Here is a 21,573-nt window from a genome sequence, read left to right on the forward strand (position 1 = left end):
GAAAAGACGGGGAGAGAAAATGTTGGGGGAGTGACAGCCCTTTCAGCAAAGGATGAATGTCGATTATGCCTTTTGATTGATGGGCGGGCGGGTGTGCGTCTGATAAGCGCACTGCCGTCTGATAGACGTTTGTCCGCAAAAAAGAATGTTCCATGCTCACATCGCCGCAAACAATGCTGGATGCGATAGTGGAGTTTCCACATTCGTCCAGGTAGACAATTGTTATCTGACGGAGCGGCAGTTAGAGTAGAGATGGGGCTGATCCGCAAAAGTAGCAAGCCTGCGTGCGCCCAAAGCGCAAGGAATTCCCGTTGGGCTCCCTGCCAGATCGAAATTAATGGGAGAGAAGATGGCCAAAGGCTGAGTGAGTACCATGGCGACCGAAGCGCTGTCGACGCAAGGGATTCGCCATTATCAGATGCCAGTTGTAGCCCAGCTTATTGTCAATTAAACATTCCAAGCACACAGATTGGAGCGAAAAACTTCAGATGGTTTTCATACCTCATTAATTTAGTTTGGAATATTTCATCATTTCATACCACTTGTCATTTCCCTTTTCTAGTGGCGCTGTGCCTGATGGGAGCACGCACTACAACTCGAGCCTTTTCTCTTTTTGGTTATCCAGCTGCCAAATACAGACTGCTGCGTTACGGACCTTCCGCGACTGAAAAATCAATAAAGTTGGCGAACGAGACATTAACAATTTGCCCTCATTTTTACATTTCTACCTACCACAGAATTTGCGCGAGCTCCTGGACTTGGAAGGATGGAGAATCCTCAAACCACTCTCGCCTCAACACCTTTATCCGCCGCGCCTGCCTTCATTTACATATTGTGCATAAATTGGCCGCGCCAGCTTGCATGTCCACATTTTCGACATTTTGCAAGCGACTATATAAATACTAGACCAAAAGAAGCGGCCAATTCTACTTTCCCAGTTTTAACATCGCCATTTTCACCAGTGCATTCTTTCTCTAATATTTTGCTCACCTATGTATTAATACCTTTATCTGTTACAAGGGACTGTTGCAAAAGTTATTTCTATATATATTTATTATTTCACACACTGCAATTACTATTGCTTAATTTTTTGTAGTTGCAATAGCGACAAAAGCGGTTAAGGTATGTACATGTACCTGCACAACGATTTGGCACCTCATTTTCGGAATCTTCATGCTTTGTCAGAAATAAACAGTGCCAACACTTTTTCAGTGATCAATTAAAAAAGCAGCGCACTAAATCCTTGCATTTTCCTTGAATTGAATTGAATTGCCATCATCCATAAATAGAATGACCAGTCCAACGCAAGCGATCTCGAAAAAGGTCGACTCAACTTCATTCCACTGGCGCAAGCTCCTGGACCCTGAGTTCTATCCCGAAATCACCATTCGGCGCTCGGTGTTCTTTTTCATATGGACCATCCCCCACATCATCATATGCGCCTATATGAACGCTAATCCCGGCAAGAAGGCCAACTCGCGTGTTTCCATAATGAACAGAGTCTCCATGGCGTGCAGTCTGTTTGATCTTGCTGCTATCCTGATATTTATGTCGCCCACCTTTCTGTCGTTGTGCCGCCGCACCTTCCTGCCGAGGTTCATCACGTTCGAGAAGAACATTCACGCTCACAAGGTGGCCTCGTACACAATGCTCTTTTGGTCGATTCTGCACACTGGTAAGCTTCACTTGTCTAACTGTTATGCGGGCATGCCTGAGGCATTTTATTTTGCCAAAGTAGCGGTCTTCAACGTGCATTATAATATCGCGCGCTATATTTCATTTTTCATTTCTCGTAGGTTACTATTACCACCAATACGTCCTCCAGACCAAGCCTGGAATTGTCAGGGAAAGGCCTCGGATGGAACACCTATGCTCACCCCCATGTTCATCAAAAAGACGGGCTGGACCGGGCACGTATTGCTGTTCGCTCTGTTCCTGATTATGGTCACCTCTATCAGTAAGTACCAATGGCCGCTTATGTTTAATCATCTCGCAAATGCACACCAATGTTCAAACCAACGCCCTCAAACGACAAACCACCATTCAATCATCCATATATAGTCATTGTCCGCAACGCATGTTTGAGCTGTTCTACTACGTCCATCACTTGTTCATTCTGTACATTGTGATGATGTTCATGCACCACAAGGCATACATGACAACCGATTATATCGCTGGACCGCTCGCCCTCTACGTTGTTGACCGTGTGTATCGCCCCTCCGCAGCGCATTTGCCAAATCACCTATACGTGCCGTCATCCAGCATCCCTCGGGGCTGGTCGAGATTCAGATGGACAAGAAGATCTTGGCCACCGTCCGGGCCAGTTTGTCAAGGTCTACTGCCCCTCGGTTTCGTTGTTCCAGTGGCATCCGATGACCATCTCCAGCGCGCCCGAGGAGGAACTGCTGACAATTCACTTCCGCCTTTACGGCGGATGGACACGGAAGCTTGCAAAGCGCGTTGGCTGCGAGTTTGAAGCCGGTAACATTTGTGACTTGGCAACTCAGAAGTTGGTGGCCAGCAAGATTGGAGCGGACGCTGTCCCATTTGGAAAGCATCGCCAGCGCGGCGCCGCCCCCTCAACATCCCTTACCACCCACTGCACCAAGATCCCACTGGATTAACATGTACTCGCAGGCCGGCAGAAACAGCTCCTACATCAGCATCGATATGGTGGCCAAGGGCGACAACGCTGTTATCCGAGATACGCTTGCGGCCGTTTCAGCAAGCACCGACGACGACGACAAAAACAAGCCGATTGTTTCCATCCACGGCAAGGCAGACATGTCGGCCAACGCGCAAATGGAAGGCGGAAATGTCGTGTTAAAATGGGTCCCAAGCTTCCAATGATCTTTATTGATGGTCCGTACTCCAGCCCGACAGAGCATTTCTTTGACTATGAGGTCAGCGTTCTGATTGCCGCTGGCGTGGGTGTTACACCTGCAGCGGCGGTTCTTCGCAGCCTGTACTTCAAGGCGCTGCAGAACCCGAGGATCTCACAATGAAGAAGGTGTACTTGTTCTGGGTGTACCGCGACATTACGACTCTGGAGTGGTTCAAGGACTTGCTCATTGCGCTCGAAGAGAAAGGCATGAGCTCCATTGTGGAGGTGCGCACGTACTACACCGGAAACCTCCCAACAGGCTGCACCCCAGAGCCGTCGCCGGCCGGAGACAGGTTTGGCGACCAGGTCATCAACTCGGCCATCGGCACAAAGTCGTACATTGGCCGCCCGGATTTCGACGACATCTTTGACAACGTCGGCGCAAACCATCCCAATACCCGCATTGGTACATTCTTCTGCGGCCCCAAGCCGATGGCCCGCAAGACCAGGAGGGAGGCACACAAGTGGGACAGCACGCTGAGGAACGCAGCAGCACTAAGCTTGACTTCCATGCTGAGGTTTTCTAAGTTTACTCCACACTTTGTTTAAATATATTTTTTAATTTTTCATAAACACATTGTACATGTTTATATTTAAAAGTCATTCATAATGGAACCGTGTGCCCTTCACGCTGCGATAGTATGCAACTCCAGTTTCATCGGGGGTTTTACACTATGGTGGGCTGGCTCTGTTAGAGTCCTCGATGGCCTGAAGGACGTGACCGTCGTCATCATAAACGAGCGCTCCTCCTTTCCATGTTCCAAACCGCAGCCCGATTCCCTTGTTGCGCTCATATTCGCGCTGAACGCAGCCGCATCTCCCTTCCAATCCTTGTAGAGCTGCAGGTTTTGGCGCCCCATCACCCTGATAGACTTCATTCGCAGGTCATTGCCCGACCAGTCTGAAAGCAGATTTTCTGATATTTCGCGGAAGTGGCCAATCCCGTATGTTGCAATGCCTTCCAGCAATTTACTCTTTTCGGCATCGCCCCATTTGCGTTCAATTTCTGGCAGCGCGTCCTTTGGCGGCTGGAAGTACTCTTGGTTGAGCATGCCCTCGTCGTCAATTATGCTGTGTGTTTCAGGGAACTCGGGCCGTCGCGAGAATTGCAGTCGCATCTGCTTGATCCATTCCTGTTTCTGGCGCCAAAAATCCGGATTGGCCATGTCGGGCTTGATGTCTGCAAGTGTGTCCATAGTGACGTCGTAAGTATCAAAAAAGGCAGAAACAGGGTTGTTGATATGTATATAACATCGCCAACTGATCTCCAATAGCAGCGCTGCGCGGTTGGCGAGCACCATAGGTTGAATTTATGACGTGTGTTGTGGGATGCAGCGCAAGACTGCTTTTTAACAAATAAACAATAGCGATCGCTTCGCTTCACAGTTGGCCTTGTCTAGATCACGCCAATTGATTAGCTCGAAGTAGAATATCAAATTTTATTTTGCAAGCGATGCAACTGAAGGAAGACGGAATGCATTTTGTGCTGCGCTGAAAAATATGCCTACTGCGAATGCCATGTCAAGTAATGCGCAGCAAACAAACGAACACTACCACTACTAGGACGACAGTTAATTTTTCAAAATAATCCGGACACAATAGCAGTATTGGGGCGGATTCGTGCTGCCAACGCCGCTGTACTAGCATTTGCAACTACCCGCTTTACTGACCAAATGCAGGCAACGTTTGCTTCTTTTGGATGGAAATCCATGAGTACCATGCGAACAAATACAAATAAAAACCATTAGGTGGTAGGAGAAAGACACAGAAAAGCAAACATTTTTTGGAAGTAGCGGGGTTATACTAGAAACACCAACAAGTAAACTGTATGCGTTGGATGGGAATTGTTATTATTATTGCTTTAAAGAAAAATGGAATGCGCGAGTTTGTGCCAATAAACTGGTCGCGATGAACGGCTAGCCACAACAAACAAACATCCAAGCACAAGTTTGAATATGTTTTTCTTTCTATTTCTTGCCTTATCATAGCACACCGTTGGCTGTACTGACGCTCATCCGCTCGCCTTTTTTGTTTGCACTAGCTTGACTTTTGTTTATAAGTGCGCAACATCCAAGCCTCGATATAATTATTCATCCAAACCACGATTTTCCTATTCATTTTCTAAAATCCAAACTACATCTCTCAACAAATGTACTCGACAACATTCACTGCGTTTGTGGCCGCCGCCGTCTCTCTTGGCATGGTCCAGACAGCTTCGGGCTACTATATCCCAGCTGAATTCCCTTATGTCGGAGGAAACGTAAGAGCAGTGTCTAACGGAAATACCGTCCAAGCGGTATGGGGCCCAAATGGATACGATGCTGCTAGCTTTGGGCCGGGTTCAACTCGCATATGCGGGGGCAGTTTAGCTCCAACGGTGGTCTACGTCCAACTCCATTTCGCGTCTCCAGATGTTTCCGGCATTGCCTGGAATAATTAGACCCGTGGCCTATTAACATTTTATTTTCATTAATATATCAAGTGTAACAACCACGTCTAATTTTATGATTCGAAAAATTGGCACAAAATTACATTACATATTGATATTAACCACTAGCTTAAATCATGAGCCTGTTATTGTGATAAACAAATTAGTTTTAGTCGACCCTGTCTTGCTGTGTTTGGCCCGTATTTCCGCTGTTTTTCCGTTTGATGGCAGTATACATACATATCTCGTATACGCTTCATATCTCCAATAATGCCAATCGCGATTTTTATTACCGCTTTTAAAGAGAGTGGAAAAATACTGGGTTTACAACCATTTTATTATCGTAGTATCTACTGAAAATAAAGGATTTAAAGTAATTTTAATGCTCTCACGGATAGCATTAGCATTTTGTAGTACGGAAAGTAGCGAAATCATTTTTATTAGAAACTGGTAGGCTGCGCACAAAATGACAATATACGATTTTGCCGCTGTCGCACTGGCGTATGTATTTAAACATCCGATTGCGGCCTTGAATTTTTGTTGCATACTCATCAACACATCGCGCTATCATCCTACTTTTTTCTATATATTTTTACCACTAGTACACAAAAAAATAAACAAATATGAACATGCTTGCTGCCATTGCCGTCTTTGCCGCCTCGACGGTTGTCTCCGCGTACCCAATTTATGGGTACTATCCGGGGTATGGAGGCGTTTCCCAGTCCTCATATCACAACTCAGGGGCGTATGACAATGGGGCCAGTACTAGCGCTTCTCCGTATAGCTCAAACTCCAACTCTTGGAACAGCGGATTTGCTGCAAAACAAAGCAGCAATACAACCCCGTACGGTAATTCCGGAAGCTCTTCGTATAACCAGTGGAACAGCAACGCTTACTCCAACCAATACGGCGGCTACCCCAGGTACTGGTAGATCTAGGGTTTTTGAATCAATATAGTTTTTATACATGATATATGACTAAATCATCAATCGAGACATTTTTTACATTGAAAATTTGTAACTGAAAATGAAGCGACAAAAGCTAAAACTATACAAAACATTACTAATCGAATTAACATTGCTCAGTTGTAATGCTACAATATATTAGACGTATACCTTATTTGTTTATACCAAGTTGCACACACACACACCCATCTACACAAGCACAAGCAGGAGTACTATCTCTAATTTGGCCACTTTGAAAGCATATTTTCTGTATCAATATAATTAAAATGTACTTCATGATTTCATATTTGCTAGTATTTTTTATTTAATTATGACATGAGAAATAAAACGTAGATGATAATGGACAATAATGAGTAATGAGTAATGGAAATGCTTAATCAGAAATTGTCACCCTTAAAACGACGATAGAGTCAGCACATCTACTGGTAAATCGATTTACCAGTGAGGGGCGGGGTAGGGGCGGACATTGTTGCTCCAAGCGTTGTTGTTCCAGTTGTTAAACGACGAGCTGCCAGCATTTCCCCAGGGGTTGGCGGCGGCGTTTTGGTTGGCCCTGAACCCGTTGTTCCATGTATTGCCATTGGAACCAAAAGGGCTAACATTGGCGACTGATCCACTGTCAAAGGCACCAGAGTTGGTGTTGGACAACGAAGTGGCGGGTGCGACAACGGGAATAAGAGGAGCCGGAGCCGGAGCGGCGGTGGCAAATGCGGACAGAGACAAAATGATGGTAACAGCGGCGGCGTACATGGTTATTTGTAGTGGTGACTGCAGTAAGTATGAGATATCAAGTTTAAAAATATGCTGTAAAGTCAGTGGTTTTTGCGTGAGGAATGCGATCGTGGGCTTGATTAAGGACTGTAGACTGTAGAACTTGGAAGAATGTGATGCCAATGTGTTTGTGTACTGAATCACTCTCAATAAACCCGGGATTTGAATGATGCTTTATACTAATTATTTACGGGTAGGAAATATACACCTAGTGGGAACTGGCAAGACATTATTGCGTGCTCAATAGTTTGCAATGCGCATATTTTACTGTCGCTAGTATTAATATCGTTTTTTATCGCTAAGGCCAAGACCCATGTTTTTTATTGTTTTGCTTTGTTTTGTTTTACTTTTCTAACTGCGCTGCGATTTCGCATACACCAATCGTCTTTCCCGACGAAAACTGCATACGAAAATACCAGTGCAGTAGGGCGATGGCGATACACTCGCAAACAAAGTAGAAAAATAACCACAATTTAAGATGAGAAATGAGGTATTCGACGAAGCAAACAGCCTTCTTTTTTGTTTAGCGGTTTTGCAGTCGTCCAAAATTTGATTTGGTTTGCATTTAATTTCAGAATGTTTACATGTATTTTTAGGCAGTTACACCAACACATATTTTCTTCTTTTTCCAGTGTACCATCCATTACACATTGTGTGTGGCAAAGGCCGTAAGCAGCTTCTGTTTTATTTTAATTAACTTGTCTTTCTATTTCAAGACAAGTTTACATACCCTTTTTCATGAGATTAAGGCTATCTGCGGACGACTGCGGCAACACTTTTACTGCTTCAATTTTTGCAATTGGCTCTACTTGCTACATCTACCACGTGATTATGAGTATGAGCATGAGCAAGATAAAAAGCGGATTAACCCTACTATACGCCTTGTGGCCAGCAGATGGCAATGGCAAAGCCAGGATTCTGGAATGCCGAGGAAACAAGTAGGCAAGTATATACAGTGTGAGCATGGCCACACATGATTGAAATCAAATCAACCCCAATTAGCAATATTCTGTAATTGCGCATCAGCTTGTTCATCATCACTAACACCACAATAGATTTGTGTAGCCAACCCTGGTTTAGTTACAGTGTCGCGCGTGGCCCCTGCTCACCATCACCATCACAATCCCCACAAGTAGATTTGTATGCACAGTTATATACCGGCTGCATGCATTGCTTGGCGCCTTCCAGCATGCCAGTGCAACCAAAGCGACATGCCATCCATTCTACAAGTGTTTATACTCTATTGTTTTACTTTTTGAGCACCAGTCTCATCGCAATCGGCTTTTCTTTTTGACCCTGTTTCCAGCACGTATTTACGCCAACCATGGGATCCGACCGTTCGATAGGCGAAGACGCTCCCAGACGCAGTAGAGGCGCACATAATCGAGGCGGGCGCGGCAGAGGCGCATACTACAGAGAGCTCTACGGAAACAAGACTGGGCTGGCTGGCCATGACTTGGGCAACACGCTCCGATCCCAGAGACCGCAGGACGGCCAGTTTCCAGGGGTCCAGGACGAGCTAGGCGCGCTGCTAGCCTCGATGGACGGAAAGCAGTATGGCCATTACAAACAGCTCAGCGGCCGGCGCTATGAGTTCCGCCAGTTCTCACTCTTCTTTGACCATATCCAGGCAGACGCATATGCGCCCCCGAGCAGGATCCGTGTGCGTGTCAAGCAGAGTGCGGCGTTGTTCCCCGCAACGTGCTTCTCTACCAATGTGCGTGCAGTAGCCGCCGCGCACTACCTGACGCAGCTCATTCATCGAACGCTTGTTTGCCTCCAGTCTGGCCACGAGCGCGAGAGGGGCGGTGCCAGTGGCGGGTGGCGGTCAGCCAAGGGCGGCGTGCTAAGCGTCGACTGCCCAGGCCAGGAGGTCATCGAGCGCACTTCGGTGAGCATCAGCGGACAGGCGGTCGAGGCGCGGCTGACAGCCAGCATGCCTGCAGCCGGGCGGTCTATTATCGGCGAGTCCGTGCAGCGGATGCTACTCGAGACGCTGCCACAGCTTGTTGAGCAGGCTCTGCTGCACGCGGCGGTCGACGCCCATGCGATGCAGTTGCTGATTGAGTGCGTAGAGGACCAGGAGTCGCTGCGCGCGCAGCTCGGGCCAAGCGGGCTGGTCGCCTTTGTCGGAAATGGCTCGGTTCTACCCCGAAGAAGTGGAGTGTCGGGGCTGCCTCTGGCAGTGTCGAGCGCCGTTGAGTTCAGGTCTCCGCACAGCATGCTTGTGTCATTTGTGCTGCCTAACCGCGGGCGCGTCTCGGGCATGGGCGTTGCTCGCGGCGTGACGCTGATCTGCGGCGGTGGCTTCAACGGCAATCCACTTTGCTGCAGGCAATTGAGTCGGGCGTCTACAACCACATTCCTGGCGACGGCCGCGAGCTCGTGGTTGCAGAGGCGTTGGCGACAAAGATAAAGGCTGAGGAAGGCCGCTCTGTGTGCAGCACCGACATCCGGCCGTTCATCAGCCGCCTGCCGTTCGGCAAGGACACCGCCGCATTTTCACAGCTGACGCGTCGGGGTCGACGTCGATGGCTGCATCGATCCAGGAGGCGATGGAGGCCGGCGCCACCATGCTTCTGTTTGACGAGGACACGTGCGCAACCAACTTCCTTGTGCGCGACAGCCGCATGCAGCAGCTCGTCGCGCAGAGCAAGGAGCCAATTACGCCCCTGATCGCGCGCGTCCGTGAGCTCTGGGAGGCCAAGGGTGTCAGCTCCATGCTGGTCATCGGCGGCTGCGGCGACTACCTCGACGTCGCGGACACTGTCATCGACATGTGCGAGTACGCGCCTGCAGACGCCACCGCACGGGCCAGGGATATTGTAGCTCACATTCCTGTTTTGCTGGAGCCAGCACCCACCGAGTACGGGCCTGTCCTTGCCGCCTCGTTGGGTTTTCGGCGGAGCTCGCTGGCAGCTTCAAACCGCCCAAGGCGCTGACGCGCTGGGCAATTGTGCTTTTCCCGTCAGGCGGGGGCGGTTTACTGATGATGCTGGCGACGCTGATGCCGGTAACACGATGCTGAATTCGCTGCCTATGGCGCCGACGAGGCCCACGCGCAGTCTATTCTCGACTTGGCTGCGTTGGACCAGCTGGTGTCTTCGTCGCAGACGCGCAGCATTGCACGAATCATCCATGCGACCTCGCGCGCCCACAACAAGCGCAGGACAATGCGCGAGTGGCTGGATCTGGTTGACGATCAGGCCCTGGATGACCTGTGCACTGGGCTCGGCATTGTCGGCGACCTGGGCCGCCCGCGCAGAATCGAAGTGGCGCAGGCCATCAACCGCCTGCGCTTTGCGTGCATAGAACAGCAGCAGAGCTAAGTCTGTGCGCCCCCCCCCACCCCATCCCCTCCCACCCCCCTTCTCTGACCCCCATCTGGCCATTCGCTGTTTGCCAGCGGCGCCGCTGGTCCTGACAATGCAATTACTCAATCAAACAATCGAGCAGCCAATACCAAGCCATTTGTTGAGCCACCTTTACACGCTGCATTTTCGCGTACCAGGGAATTCTTCCGAATGTACTTCCGAGTGTGCTTCTGAGTGACACAGGGACGTGCCCAGACAACTTGTGAGGAGAAACCAGGTTCGTTACAAGTTACCTCATTGTGGAAAATGGCGCACATATGCATATAATTCTGTCAAAAGTAAACATTTTCCAATAATAGAAATTGGGCTTGCCAAGGCAAAACTACCTTGTTTCTTCAAACACCTCCCCCTTTCTGCCATGTGCCACAAAGAGCCTGCCCAGCAATCAGGCTCAACCAAATATGAACTTTGTCCGAAAATAAATAAATAAGCATGTTCATTTATGTTGCGGCCTTTGTGTCGCATAGTCCCTCGCCTCGCAGACCACAACCATCTCTGCCAATCACCACGCGCGGTCCGCTTGTTCTTTTTTGGAAAGTAGAATATAATAGCAGAAAAATATTATAAAAATTGATTGACATTAAAGGGGGCGGCTATTGTGAGACTGAAGGCACATTTTGCTTTTTGGCCTCTGCATCTGCATCTGCTCCCTGTTTCTCTTTATTCTTTTTTTGTTTTTCAATTCCGTTCAACTTTATCATTTTCGCACTCTTCTCTATTTTTTCTATTTTCCCTCTCTATTTCATCGTCCGCCTGACCTTTACCATCCTTCTCTTTCTCTCATTTTCCGCATCCTCTTTTGTCTCGCTGGGCGCCTCAATTCTCTGTTTACCTTTTTTAATCTCCAAGCCTACTATTGGACCGTTTACCAGCCCATTTTGTCGTGCAAAATAAAGTCCTTTGTTTACTTTCCACGCCACACAGTTGCACTTTTTTATTCTTTCTTTTCTTTTGCCTTGCCAGGCACATTAACAGGCTTAACTGAGCTTCTGCACTGGCACAGCTCAGCCCGGCCCAACACCAAACCACTGCTGTGACTGCAACCACGCCCACACATTGCATTTTCCGAAGAGCCCCGCTCTCCCCTCAGCTAATAATGAAAGTATTGACACTGGTCGGTCTCGCGTCTCTGCTTGTAAGCCATGCGCTGGCAGCATGCTCGGGCATGAATGTTGCCGACAGTGGCACATGCCCAACAATGCAGTGCCAAGCTATCAACAACAACTTTAGCAACCCCACAGTGCTCGCCTCGGCAGAGAGCTACAGTGCTACACCAAACTCGAATGCTACTTTTGTTTCTGAGCAAACACCTGACTTTGCTGCAGTTGACCGCGAGAACCTGGTTCTGTCGCTAAGAAGGTCCGCCAGCGCCAACACCGCCAGTTACGTTGGCTCGACTGTTTACTTTACAAGGTACAAAAACACTATTTCTGCTTTCACCGATTTGTTAATAACGAATGACATCATTCATAGTCAAATTATGTCTGCTCTGGTCTGGTATGCATCTCATCTTTGTTTTCCAATTATGATGTTGCTCTTTGTATTGTTGTTGTTATTGCCACTGGACGCTGGTGCTAAGTGCGTTTTTTGCCACTAAAACATGAAAACTTCACAATAGACCCAATTCAGCGCAGACACCACATTGGGTGCTAATAGAAAGCATTAAGCGAGTTGAAGTCTCCCCATGCGGTGCGATGCGATGCAACACGACTCAATGTTGAAAAACATAGCCCATTGTTTTTATATCTACAGCACACAACGCTAACCGCCCTTATTATCATTCAGCACGCTGTAGATGGATACACTATGGAGTTATCACCGCCATGATCAAGTCTGGCTCTACAACCGCCGGCGTGGTCTCATCATTCCAACTCCAAGACGACTCTGGCTCGAGCATTGATTTTGACTGGGTAGGAATCTCGACTAACCGTGTGCAGGCAAACTATTACACCAACAGCCAGGTCCAGCTGTCTGGGGCTGTCGCGCCCATTCTGGCAGCCAACCCGATAAACACGTTTGTCGAGTACAAGATTGTATGGCTGCCCGACTCGCTGACATGGTATGCCAATGGTTTCGCTGTGCGCTCAGTCAAGCGCAAGGACACCTGGGCCGAAGGTGAGCAAAAATACAACTATCCAAGCAAGCCAGCGCGCCTGTCGTTTTCTATATGGGACGCCAGCAAGTCTATCAACCCAAGCATGACCCAGAGCTGGGCCGGAACCATTCAATCTACCAGCCCCCAATTCGACATGGTCATCAAGTCTGTTACGGTCAACTGTTACAACAATGGAACTGGATTGACCAATACCCCTCACAACTCAAACGCATTGGCCTCGGGCTCGGTCGCCTTGTCTAACCAGCAGCAGGGTGCGTCGCTGGTGGCATCGTCCAAAACTGTTTCAGCCAACAATGGTCTTGCCAACTTTGGTCAGTCGTCTGAAGAGGACGATGATAGGGACAGCTTGGAGGACGAACACTCATCCTTGTTGACAAAGTCAGCAGCCCCTGCCGATGACCTATCAAAGTGGCTGGCCGGGCTTAACGCGTCGACCACATCCGCATCGTGGCGGGTTCAGAGCTGCGGCCGCGTCGTCAGCCTGTTAATTGCGTGCAGCGTAGCCTTTGTCTCCAGCATTTGAAGCTACATAGCCTTTAAGCATTTTATTTTATCACTAACCCTCGTATATATCATTATCGTGATACAAACCATTTCAAAGTTTATATACACAATTATTAAAATATTGCCTATTGTGGAGGATGCCCCCTGCATACATGCAGTTTGCGTGCGGAACATCTGGTGAAAACAACACGCATAATACGGCTAATATGTGAATAATTGAATTTCAAATAAAGGCCAATGAATATAAGCGCTTGCTCTAAATGAATACTAAAAATAGAATGACATTTACTGCTTCGTAAATGGCAATATCGCGATTACAGTCACATTTGCATCTGTATAAATCACAGCCCAATTGATAGTATAATTTTATATTTTATTTGCGGCACTGTGCGGCTTCACAACATTACCGCCAAAATATAATTACGGTTAACCACGTACATATTTTTTTAAAAAGTAAATTTTCAACAATTATATGTACCATGCATGTAATGTCAAATCTTAACAAATATAGTAACGTTGCCACTCAACTGTTTTTGGCGCTGTTATTTCTAGTAATGTAAATTATTAAGCACTGCTAAGCCTGAATATAAGCCTGTAGCTTGATATCGCCCTGTCATACCAATGCAAACAAATTAACAATGAAAGGTTCATGACCAGTTTGATAAATCTTTACCAGCACTTGCAGCCACCTCTGTACTTTTGTATTCAATTGTAGTTAGTTTTCTGGCGGTTTATTATTTACATATTATATTCTGCAATTTTATTTAGAGTATGAAGTTCTGGGTACTATTAGTGCCACTTCTTGCAACGCAAGCAATTGCAAACCTGGCTTCAGCAGCCAACAACAATGTAGATTCAGATGGCCCGCGTGTGCCCATTGAATTTGTCAATGATGGAACCGACTACCAGATACTCTTGCACCAAAAGAGAGCAGATACCAACAGTGCCTCTCATAATAGCAATCTCGGCGGTGAACTAGTTGACCTCTTGCAAAATAGCATTGGCGATAAAAGTGGTGCGCAGTCCGACAAGCACATTGTCAAGCCCGCATTATCCCAGCACAATCTGCAACAACTCCACATAGCCGCTACCACTACTGTCGCCAATACCGCCGTTGCTGGAAAACCCTCCTCCCAAGTGTATGGACCAAGCGTTGCCGACCCAAATGTTGTGCTGGCTTCAATTTAGACGACATATTGGACCTTATGGCTGGCGACGAGAACGGCCACGTCAATTTTGGAGCAATTGGAATAGAAATTGCAAACAACCTTGCCAACGTCATTGATATGAACGAAATGGGCAACATGGCTACAACATTGGGTTTCATGATGTCTGGCATTGGAGCAGCAACAGAAATGCAACGGCAGAACAACAACGGAGGTCGCGCACCAACAACCAGAACATGGTACTGAACAATGGCATTGCCGCCCTTGTGAGCCAAATGCTTGCCAATCCACAGCTTTTGGGCGCTAGCAGCACCAGAATCGCCGCGCACAATAGTGGCAGCACTAGCAACACAGCACCCAATACTCCAAACATTGACATGGCACAGCTGCTTGGCATGGTTGCAAGTGGTAACGACGGCAATGTGGACCTCCAGGGTATTGCAAACATAATTGGCGGCGTAATGAATTCAAATACCAACAGTGTTGGCTCTAGTTTAGTACTAGTGCCAGTACTGGTGCTAGTGCGGCCACTAACAGAAATACAAAGCAAGGAAACCCTGGCGCTTCTCAGGGTGCTGCAGTTAATATTGCACAGGTGATTGAAGGCCTTGCAAGCGAGGGTGTTGGTGCAGGTGCAGGTGTAGCTTTAACCCCAGGCACCTCTGCGGCTATCTCTGAAGCTATCAACAATGTCATTGGCAGTGGCGATGGAGTGCGCAATGTTGCATCCATTGTTAATGAGTTTGTCAATGGTGATGATGAGGGTGGCGTTGCCAATATTGCCCAAGCCCTTGGTATCCGTAATTTTGTCCGGACAGAAGACAAGAAGGTGCCAGACGGCTGCCCGTCATGCTTTAACTGCATGTATCCAGGCTCTCTGTGTGCGCACAATGCTACATGTAACCAGTTTACTGGTCGATGCAACTGCCCAATAGGATGGACGGGTGATGACTGCCTACAGCCAGGTAAGAATTGGCCATTGCATTTCACATATTTTACATGTGCCATTTTGAACCCACAAAATAGCTCTTTATGCTTAAAAACACCCTTGTATCTTTCATTTGCATGTAGCTTGTTTGAGCCCTGTGGACAAGGACAAGCGACCATCAGCAAAAAACGAGCATTGCCATGAGGACACCGAGTGCAGGCCTGGATGGGGCGGCTGGAACTGTAACAGTAAGTGCCATATATATAGGCGATAGGCGCTGTAGCTAATATTAATGTGCTACTGCACAAACGTATCGACTGATTGCTGCACATGCACTGACTACTGCACTTTATAAATTGCCATCTAATCTTTCAGTGCAGTTGCAATTTACTATTATTATTTTCCATTTAGGGTGCTTGAATGATTCAGTCTGTGACGCACTTAGCCCTACTGGTGAAGGAGGCCGGTGTTACAATGGCAGTGAGCTGATAACCACTGTTGTCGGGCAGTGCTATGTGGGCAACACAGATCTAAGTAGGTACCTCCCTGAGGGCGTCACACCCAAGATGACATTTGGATGTGACAGAAACTCGAGCGCTTGCTCAGCACAGTTTTGGATTAGTGGAAAGGAGGCATTCTACTGTGATCTGGACCAGTGCAACATTGGCACATGGGGCTCAAAATCAACTGCGGCCATTGACTGCAAAGGATGAAGTGCAAGTGCATCCCAGGCCGGTTCCTGTGTGGTAATTATGGACTAGACATATCCACAGTCCTTAATGAGGTCGAAGGCCCAGTCAATATTAAGTGCCATGATGATGGTTTCAGCAACTGCTTTATCCGCGAGTCTCAAGTCAGTAAAACCCTTACCTCTATTATTGGCGATGATGCAATCAACATGCATTGCACAGTCGGACAGTGCGTTCACTACAGCCAGCTCCCAGACTATACAAAACCTGTATATGAGAGAAGCAAGAGCAACATTCTGCTTGGTGTGGCTACATCACTGCTAACTGTATATGTCGTTTTGCGACTGATACGGCTGCTAGTTCAAAGTTCAGAAGTCCAAGGGCAAACTGCAAAAACTTTAGTGCATGTTGATGGCAACAATGAGAAGATCATAACCCCTCAAAGCAGCAGCAGCAAACGTACAAGCTCAGAATCAGAGATGCACAGCGAGATTAGTAACATGATGGCAAACACACTGCGTGCAACTGTGTCATTCCGTGACATCTCATACACAATTCCTGCACAGGGACCAGATATGGTGTCGTTCAAAGGGCTGGGAGTTAACATAAGTGGAAAGGTGTCTTTAGGCTTGCAACCAGATGGCAGCAGCACAAGTGCCAGTGAGACAAAGGGTATGCAGTTGCTGAAAAATGTCAATGGCATTGTGCGACCTGGTGAGATTCTGGCCATTTTGGGTGCATCTGGTGCTGGCAAGAGCACCCTGCTTGATATCCTGTCACGGCGCGAAAAATGTGGCAAGGTCACTGGCAAGGTACAGATAAACGACAAGGACATCATTGGTGACATAACGACTGAAGAGTTTCACCGCATGTCAGGCTATGTTGACCAGCAGGATGTACATGTGGCAACAGCCACTGTACACGAGTCTGTTATGACCTCAGCCCTATTGCGGCTTCCACGGGACATGTCACTTGCAGCCAAAGAGGAACGCGTCCGTGACGTGCTGATTGATCTTGGTTATGGCATGTACGTGACTCTAAGATTGGCAAGAATGGGGCCCGTGGTATTAGTGGTGGTGAGATGAGACGTGTGTCAATTGCATGTGAGCTGGTAACCTCACCTTCCATATATTCCTTGATGAGCCTACATCTGGTCTGGATGCTTACAATGCATTTGTTGTGATGGATACATTGTCAAAGCTTGCTCGTCGCTACAGCCGCACTGTTATATGTACTATTCACCAGCCTCGCACAGACATATTCACCATGTTTGACCAACTCATTGTGTGGCGGCTGGCCAGATGTGTTACTCAGGCCCAGCAAGCAATATCAGCACATACCTGGAATCAATTGGTCATCCAGTCCTGAGGGCTACAACATTGCCGACTTTCAATTGACTTAGTCCAGCAGGCAACAGTGACAGTGCTAATCAGAGGGGCAATGAGGAAGATCCCAATGCTGCCACAGCCAGCCACACTGGCTCTTCATCTTCAATTGACAAGAAAACTTCCAGTGACAGTGAGTGGAGCCCATTACTAGGCACAAGCACACTCTCTTTGGACGCCACATCTTTGGAAACTTCCAGCAGCAAAAAGCATGGCACTAACAATCCAAACCACAAGTCTGTCAACAAAGATTTTTTGGCAACTCAGCAGCAGCCCAAGGGAAGCCAGTTTATAGTCTACAATGCCCGAATCAACTTGCAACGACTTTTGGACAGTTTCAAGGCAAGCAACCAGTATCACCAAGTATCAGGTGAGCTGGACAAGGTCACAGGTGTTGACTGGGTGCCATCATCATTTGAAATGGTTACTTCTATTGGTACTGTTCCTCACATACGCCCAGTGACCCCACTCCAACAGCTGTTGTCATATTTGTCAACATATTTGACTTGGTGTACCTGGTGTATTGCCGCCTAAAGGGCAAGAACACTGGTCCCAAGTTTGATGACAAACTGCGTCCATCTTTGTTTGAGCAATATAAGGTGCTGTCTGCACGTATATTCAGGCACCTCTACCGTGACCCAACATTGATGCTGGCTAACTATGCCATGTCTGTGCTGGTTGGATTGATGTGTGGTGTACTGTTTTACCAAATGGACACCAGCATACAGGGTGTGCAGAATCGACTTGGTCTATTGATTTTTATATTGGCTTTCTATGGCTTTGGCTCGACAACCTCACTGATGGTTTTTTCAGATGAACGTGTGTTGTATCTAAGGGAGCGTGCCAATGCATACTATGATCCAATGGCATACTTTTTAGCCAAGGTGACCTTTGACCTAATCCCATTGCGTGTTGTGCCACCCATGCTGCTTACACTTATTTTGTATCCCATGGCTGGTCTGGCTGCAACCTGGCATCAGTTTATCAAGTTCTTCTGCACATTGGTGATCTTCAACTTGACAATTGCATCGCAAATGTTCTTTATTGGCCTGCTCGCAGAGGAGCTTATAGTGTCAAACTTTTTGGCATCTCTCACACTCCTTTTCTCGCTGCTTTTTGGTGGTCTCATACTGAACAAGGAGTCAATTCCGGCAATGCTGCAGCCGCTGTTTGGTACTTCTATTTTTAATCTGGCATATGAGGCCCTGTCTATCAATGAGCTTAGATATGCTCACGTGAAGAAGTGAAGTTTGGCCTGCAGATTGAGGTTCCTACTGCAGCACTCATTTCATCATTTGGATTTAACCTGCAAGCATTCTGGTGGGACATTTTTACTCTGATTGTAGTACTTGCAGTGAGCTTGAGTATGTCGTTGGTATGGCTAACATTTGTCATCAAGGAGAGAAGATAGATATTTTTGGTATTGCCTATATTGCAATTTAAATTTGTTTTCAATATATTTCATTATAATTTAACCATATTTTAAACAACTAATGACTTATACAATATCATCTAACAATACCACGTTGAATATCTGGTAATGGCCTAAAAATTATTTGTTTTCCATGTACTAATATACATTAGTACAAGTATAATTCAATTACATATTCGGCAAAGGGCCCACTGCCTGTAATAGAGAAACAATATAATGGTACCCGATGCATACTCTGAACTGGAGATGAAGCTATGCCCATCGTCTGGCTTTCAGACTATCAAGAGACAGGGCCATATGCTCATGTGTCCACAATGGGAGCACAAAAAATTCTGATGCAAGAGGATTTTCACTGGGATATTTGGGACCCAGCCATGAGATATTATGGCTGAGACAATTAACAGACTCTGGGTGTATCCAGGTCCTACAGATGACATATTGGAGGAAGCCAAAAAGCATGTGGTCGCCCACTACCAGACAAAAAGCTGGACTGGGTATAAACCATGGCTGGAAGGAGATTAAATGGGACAGGTACACAACACTAGTCAAGAAATTCTAAGGCAATTGCACAAAACAAGCAATGGTGTTTGTAAAAGAGATTGTTGATAAACTGCATGACTAGTACAAGGGGTGGTGCAAACTCCATATTAAATGAAAATGAGGGCATCTTTACGCCTAAAAACGCCAATTATTGATAAGACTTTAATTTAATAATACCCCAACTATACAATCTGCGACAAGACAAAGACGACGGTCCACTGAAGTGGCTGTGTACAACAACAATGAGGATAGAGATATGCACATCAGCTGTTTCGACCACAATTGATGATTAGCTAGCATTGGAGTGGATCAGTTTTGCTTATTTATTATTGTATTTAAATAACAAATATTCTAACTATATCTATTGTTAAGCCTGTGTTTGTGTGTTTACGGATAAATGAGCCAACTAAATAAAGTCTTAAATATTTGATGTGAAACTAAAAGGGGCGGCACTTTAAAAGTTTTGTTGACTTTTGATGTGAGCCGGCAATATTGAAATTGACATTGCAACAGTAAAGAGTTCTTGACGGTGTTTGTGCTTGAAGATGGGAATAGAGTCTGGAATGTGGCTTGGGCACTACACCTATTAACCCAAGGCAGTGGCTATTTGAATCCACCCTTATATTTATTTTATATACAATTTCCTGTAGATCTAATTCGTTTTGTACATCCCACCCTTTATAAAAATATAATTAGATTTATCTACTATGTCATACATGTCACACGTTTAATTATTTCCAAGCACACACCAGTTGGTTTCCAGCTACCTACATACAAGTTATAATCAGTAGGATTTATATTACATTTTCTGCTTGCAAGCTCTGAACAAATAGGCATTTTAATATCTTTAACAGTGAATAATTTTGTAGCATTCAATTCGGCATTTTTTGCTAACTACAATGTTTATTTTATAGGAAGACATGCCAAATTATTTAGCTCTACCACTTGGGCATTTATTGAATAGTCACCTTGCTAGAGTGCTTAATCCTTTTGTCTAGACTAATCAATCTTCGCAGAAATATGCAAAGATAAATATTATTTATAAATAATAAAAGGATGAGAATAAACCATGTCTATCAACATAAAATAAATGCAAATGCAACTTTTATTGTTTACGTCCCTATGTGGGTTTCGCACCTTTATATAATAAATATTTAGCTCAATGAATACTCTAGATACATGTACAGTTTTTTAAACGGAGAAGTACATGAAAAACTATTTATAGAAAAATGATTGAATTCCCAACACAGGAAGAATAATAATGTGAGAAAACTTTGCTAAAAGATTTTAGACTGGATGGAAATAGAGTATGTAATATTTATTAGTTTACAAAAATCAAAGACACACTGGACATCATGCATATCTTTGGAGTATTTGCTTTTTGTAAAAATTAAATACAGCCAAAATAATGTATTTACTTTGTACAAACCAATAATTAAACAATGTGTATGTGAGCAATTGAGCTCACTGTTTGCCTCTTGTTAATTACTGAGTTGAATCATTGGACTAAATTTATATTCTGTCAAAAACTAAGAAAAAAGAAGAGCGAGAAACACATTTTGTTATGTTTTGCAGCCTTTGTATCTCAGCTAGTTGCCGATCTACAAAGGAGACAAAGTTGGCCACAAATAAAAGAGGGATAACAGCCAATACCCACACCTCCCACCTTGTTGCTGCTCCCACCAAAGCGGCAGCATGGTTGTAAGAGGAAGGAATATGTTCTGGCAACACAAGCTCTGTCAAATGTTAAAAACCCCTTGGGGAGGCAACCTAGGCCAGCAACCTGGACCAAGACCTGCAGGCGCACACAGATGCAGAATACCTTAGTTTTCTAATATACTTATATTTTATCATTATTATTCACAGCATTTACCAGTAACTGCCTGCCCTACACTTTACTGGCCCCTGTTGGCCAGGTTTACAACAATAGAAACGACATTTAATAATACCAGCAATCATAAAAAAGCATTGGTGGTGAAATTTAATCCTGCTGTATAGCAATTTAAAACAAAAATACGATTTGCAATCAGCTTATTGTCAGTTTTTGAAGTAAATATTGAATCATTTGCAATATAATTTGAACATAATACTAAATAAAACTAAACATCATCACTCTGCTCACTAGCCTTGCCCAAGCCTCTCATGCCACTTTGGTTATCTAAAATCTCTTTGCAGCCATATTTATCTAGAATGTCTACAAAATTATTAAAAATCTCTGACGCTTTTTTTGCATGCTTTCCAATTGGATTGATGCACTGGTAGGTGCAATTATTTAAGAGTAATATGTGTCATGCTCTATAAAAATGTGGGTCTAAATCGATATATTCAAGTCTTAAAAATTACTTACTAAATTGAAAAGGGGGCAGCACTGTAAACATCATGGTGTTTCTT

At 45.8% G+C, this 21,573-nt stretch overlaps 8 protein-coding genes across 8 annotated transcripts; 6 read left to right on the forward strand and 2 right to left on the reverse strand.

The window, feature by feature from the left end:
- Positions 1-896: 896 nt before the first annotated feature.
- BX661DRAFT_183458 (uncharacterized protein) lies at positions 897-3,458 on the forward strand. Its single transcript, XM_051536240.1, is given in 12 exon segments — positions 897-999; positions 1,097-1,122; positions 1,290-1,675; positions 1,797-1,840; positions 1,852-1,957; positions 2,062-2,066; positions 2,087-2,323; positions 2,334-2,540; positions 2,638-2,817; positions 2,841-2,951; positions 2,993-3,348; positions 3,375-3,458. 10 exon segments carry the CDS (start codon positions 1,291-1,293, stop codon positions 3,409-3,411), a joined length of 1,668 nt encoding a protein of 555 aa, XP_051391277.1. The 5' UTR covers positions 897-999; positions 1,097-1,122; position 1,290; the 3' UTR covers positions 3,412-3,458.
- Position 3,459: 1 nt separating this feature from the next.
- BX661DRAFT_224936 (uncharacterized protein) lies at positions 3,460-4,130 on the reverse strand. The gene has a single exon (XM_051538923.1). It carries the CDS (start codon positions 4,078-4,080, stop codon positions 3,511-3,513), a length of 570 nt encoding a protein of 189 aa, XP_051391278.1. The 5' UTR covers positions 4,081-4,130; the 3' UTR covers positions 3,460-3,510.
- A 599-nt stretch (positions 4,131-4,729) lies between these two features.
- BX661DRAFT_183460 (uncharacterized protein) lies at positions 4,730-5,350 on the forward strand. Its single transcript, XM_051536241.1, has 2 exons — positions 4,730-5,261; positions 5,296-5,350. The coding sequence occupies exons 1-2, from the start codon at positions 5,034-5,036 to the stop codon at positions 5,338-5,340; spliced, it is 273 nt and encodes a 90-aa protein (XP_051391279.1). The 5' UTR covers positions 4,730-5,033; the 3' UTR covers positions 5,341-5,350.
- A 522-nt stretch (positions 5,351-5,872) lies between these two features.
- Positions 5,873-6,339, forward strand: BX661DRAFT_183461 (uncharacterized protein). The gene has a single exon (XM_051536242.1). The coding sequence runs from the start codon at positions 5,936-5,938 to the stop codon at positions 6,242-6,244; it is 309 nt and encodes a 102-aa protein (XP_051391280.1). The 5' UTR covers positions 5,873-5,935; the 3' UTR covers positions 6,245-6,339.
- Positions 6,340-6,556: 217 nt separating this feature from the next.
- Positions 6,557-7,182, reverse strand: BX661DRAFT_183462 (uncharacterized protein). Its single transcript, XM_051536243.1, has one exon. It carries the CDS (start codon positions 7,025-7,027, stop codon positions 6,713-6,715), a length of 315 nt encoding a protein of 104 aa, XP_051391281.1. The 5' UTR covers positions 7,028-7,182; the 3' UTR covers positions 6,557-6,712.
- Positions 7,183-7,929: 747 nt separating this feature from the next.
- On the forward strand, positions 7,930-10,414 carry BX661DRAFT_183463 (uncharacterized protein). Its single transcript, XM_051536244.1, has 4 exons — positions 7,930-9,332; positions 9,383-9,484; positions 9,517-9,924; positions 10,102-10,414. The coding sequence occupies exons 1-4, from the start codon at positions 8,373-8,375 to the stop codon at positions 10,375-10,377; spliced, it is 1,746 nt and encodes a 581-aa protein (XP_051391282.1). The 5' UTR covers positions 7,930-8,372; the 3' UTR covers positions 10,378-10,414.
- Positions 10,415-11,025: 611 nt separating this feature from the next.
- BX661DRAFT_183467 (concanavalin A-like lectin/glucanase domain-containing protein) lies at positions 11,026-13,244 on the forward strand. The gene is made up of 2 exons (XM_051536245.1): positions 11,026-11,835; positions 12,218-13,244. The coding sequence occupies exons 1-2, from the start codon at positions 11,519-11,521 to the stop codon at positions 13,059-13,061; spliced, it is 1,161 nt and encodes a 386-aa protein (XP_051391283.1). The 5' UTR covers positions 11,026-11,518; the 3' UTR covers positions 13,062-13,244.
- Positions 13,245-13,735: 491 nt separating this feature from the next.
- On the forward strand, positions 13,736-18,619 carry BX661DRAFT_224942 (uncharacterized protein). Its single transcript, XM_051538924.1, has 12 exons — positions 13,736-14,212; positions 14,263-14,372; positions 14,423-14,666; positions 14,780-15,107; positions 15,280-15,384; positions 15,582-15,616; positions 15,646-15,791; positions 15,845-15,989; positions 16,251-16,852; positions 17,249-17,646; positions 17,688-17,881; positions 18,050-18,619. Exons 1-12 carry the CDS (start codon positions 13,814-13,816, stop codon positions 18,455-18,457), a joined length of 3,114 nt encoding a protein of 1,037 aa, XP_051391284.1. The 5' UTR covers positions 13,736-13,813; the 3' UTR covers positions 18,458-18,619.
- Positions 18,620-21,573: the final 2,954 nt, after the last annotated feature.

The sequence above is a fragment of the Kickxella alabastrina genome (assembly GCF_025024165.1).
Source record: "Kickxella alabastrina strain RSA 675 chromosome Unknown BX661scaffold_13, whole genome shotgun sequence".
Lineage (NCBI taxonomy): Eukaryota > Fungi > Kickxellomycota > Kickxellomycetes > Kickxellales > Kickxellaceae > Kickxella > Kickxella alabastrina.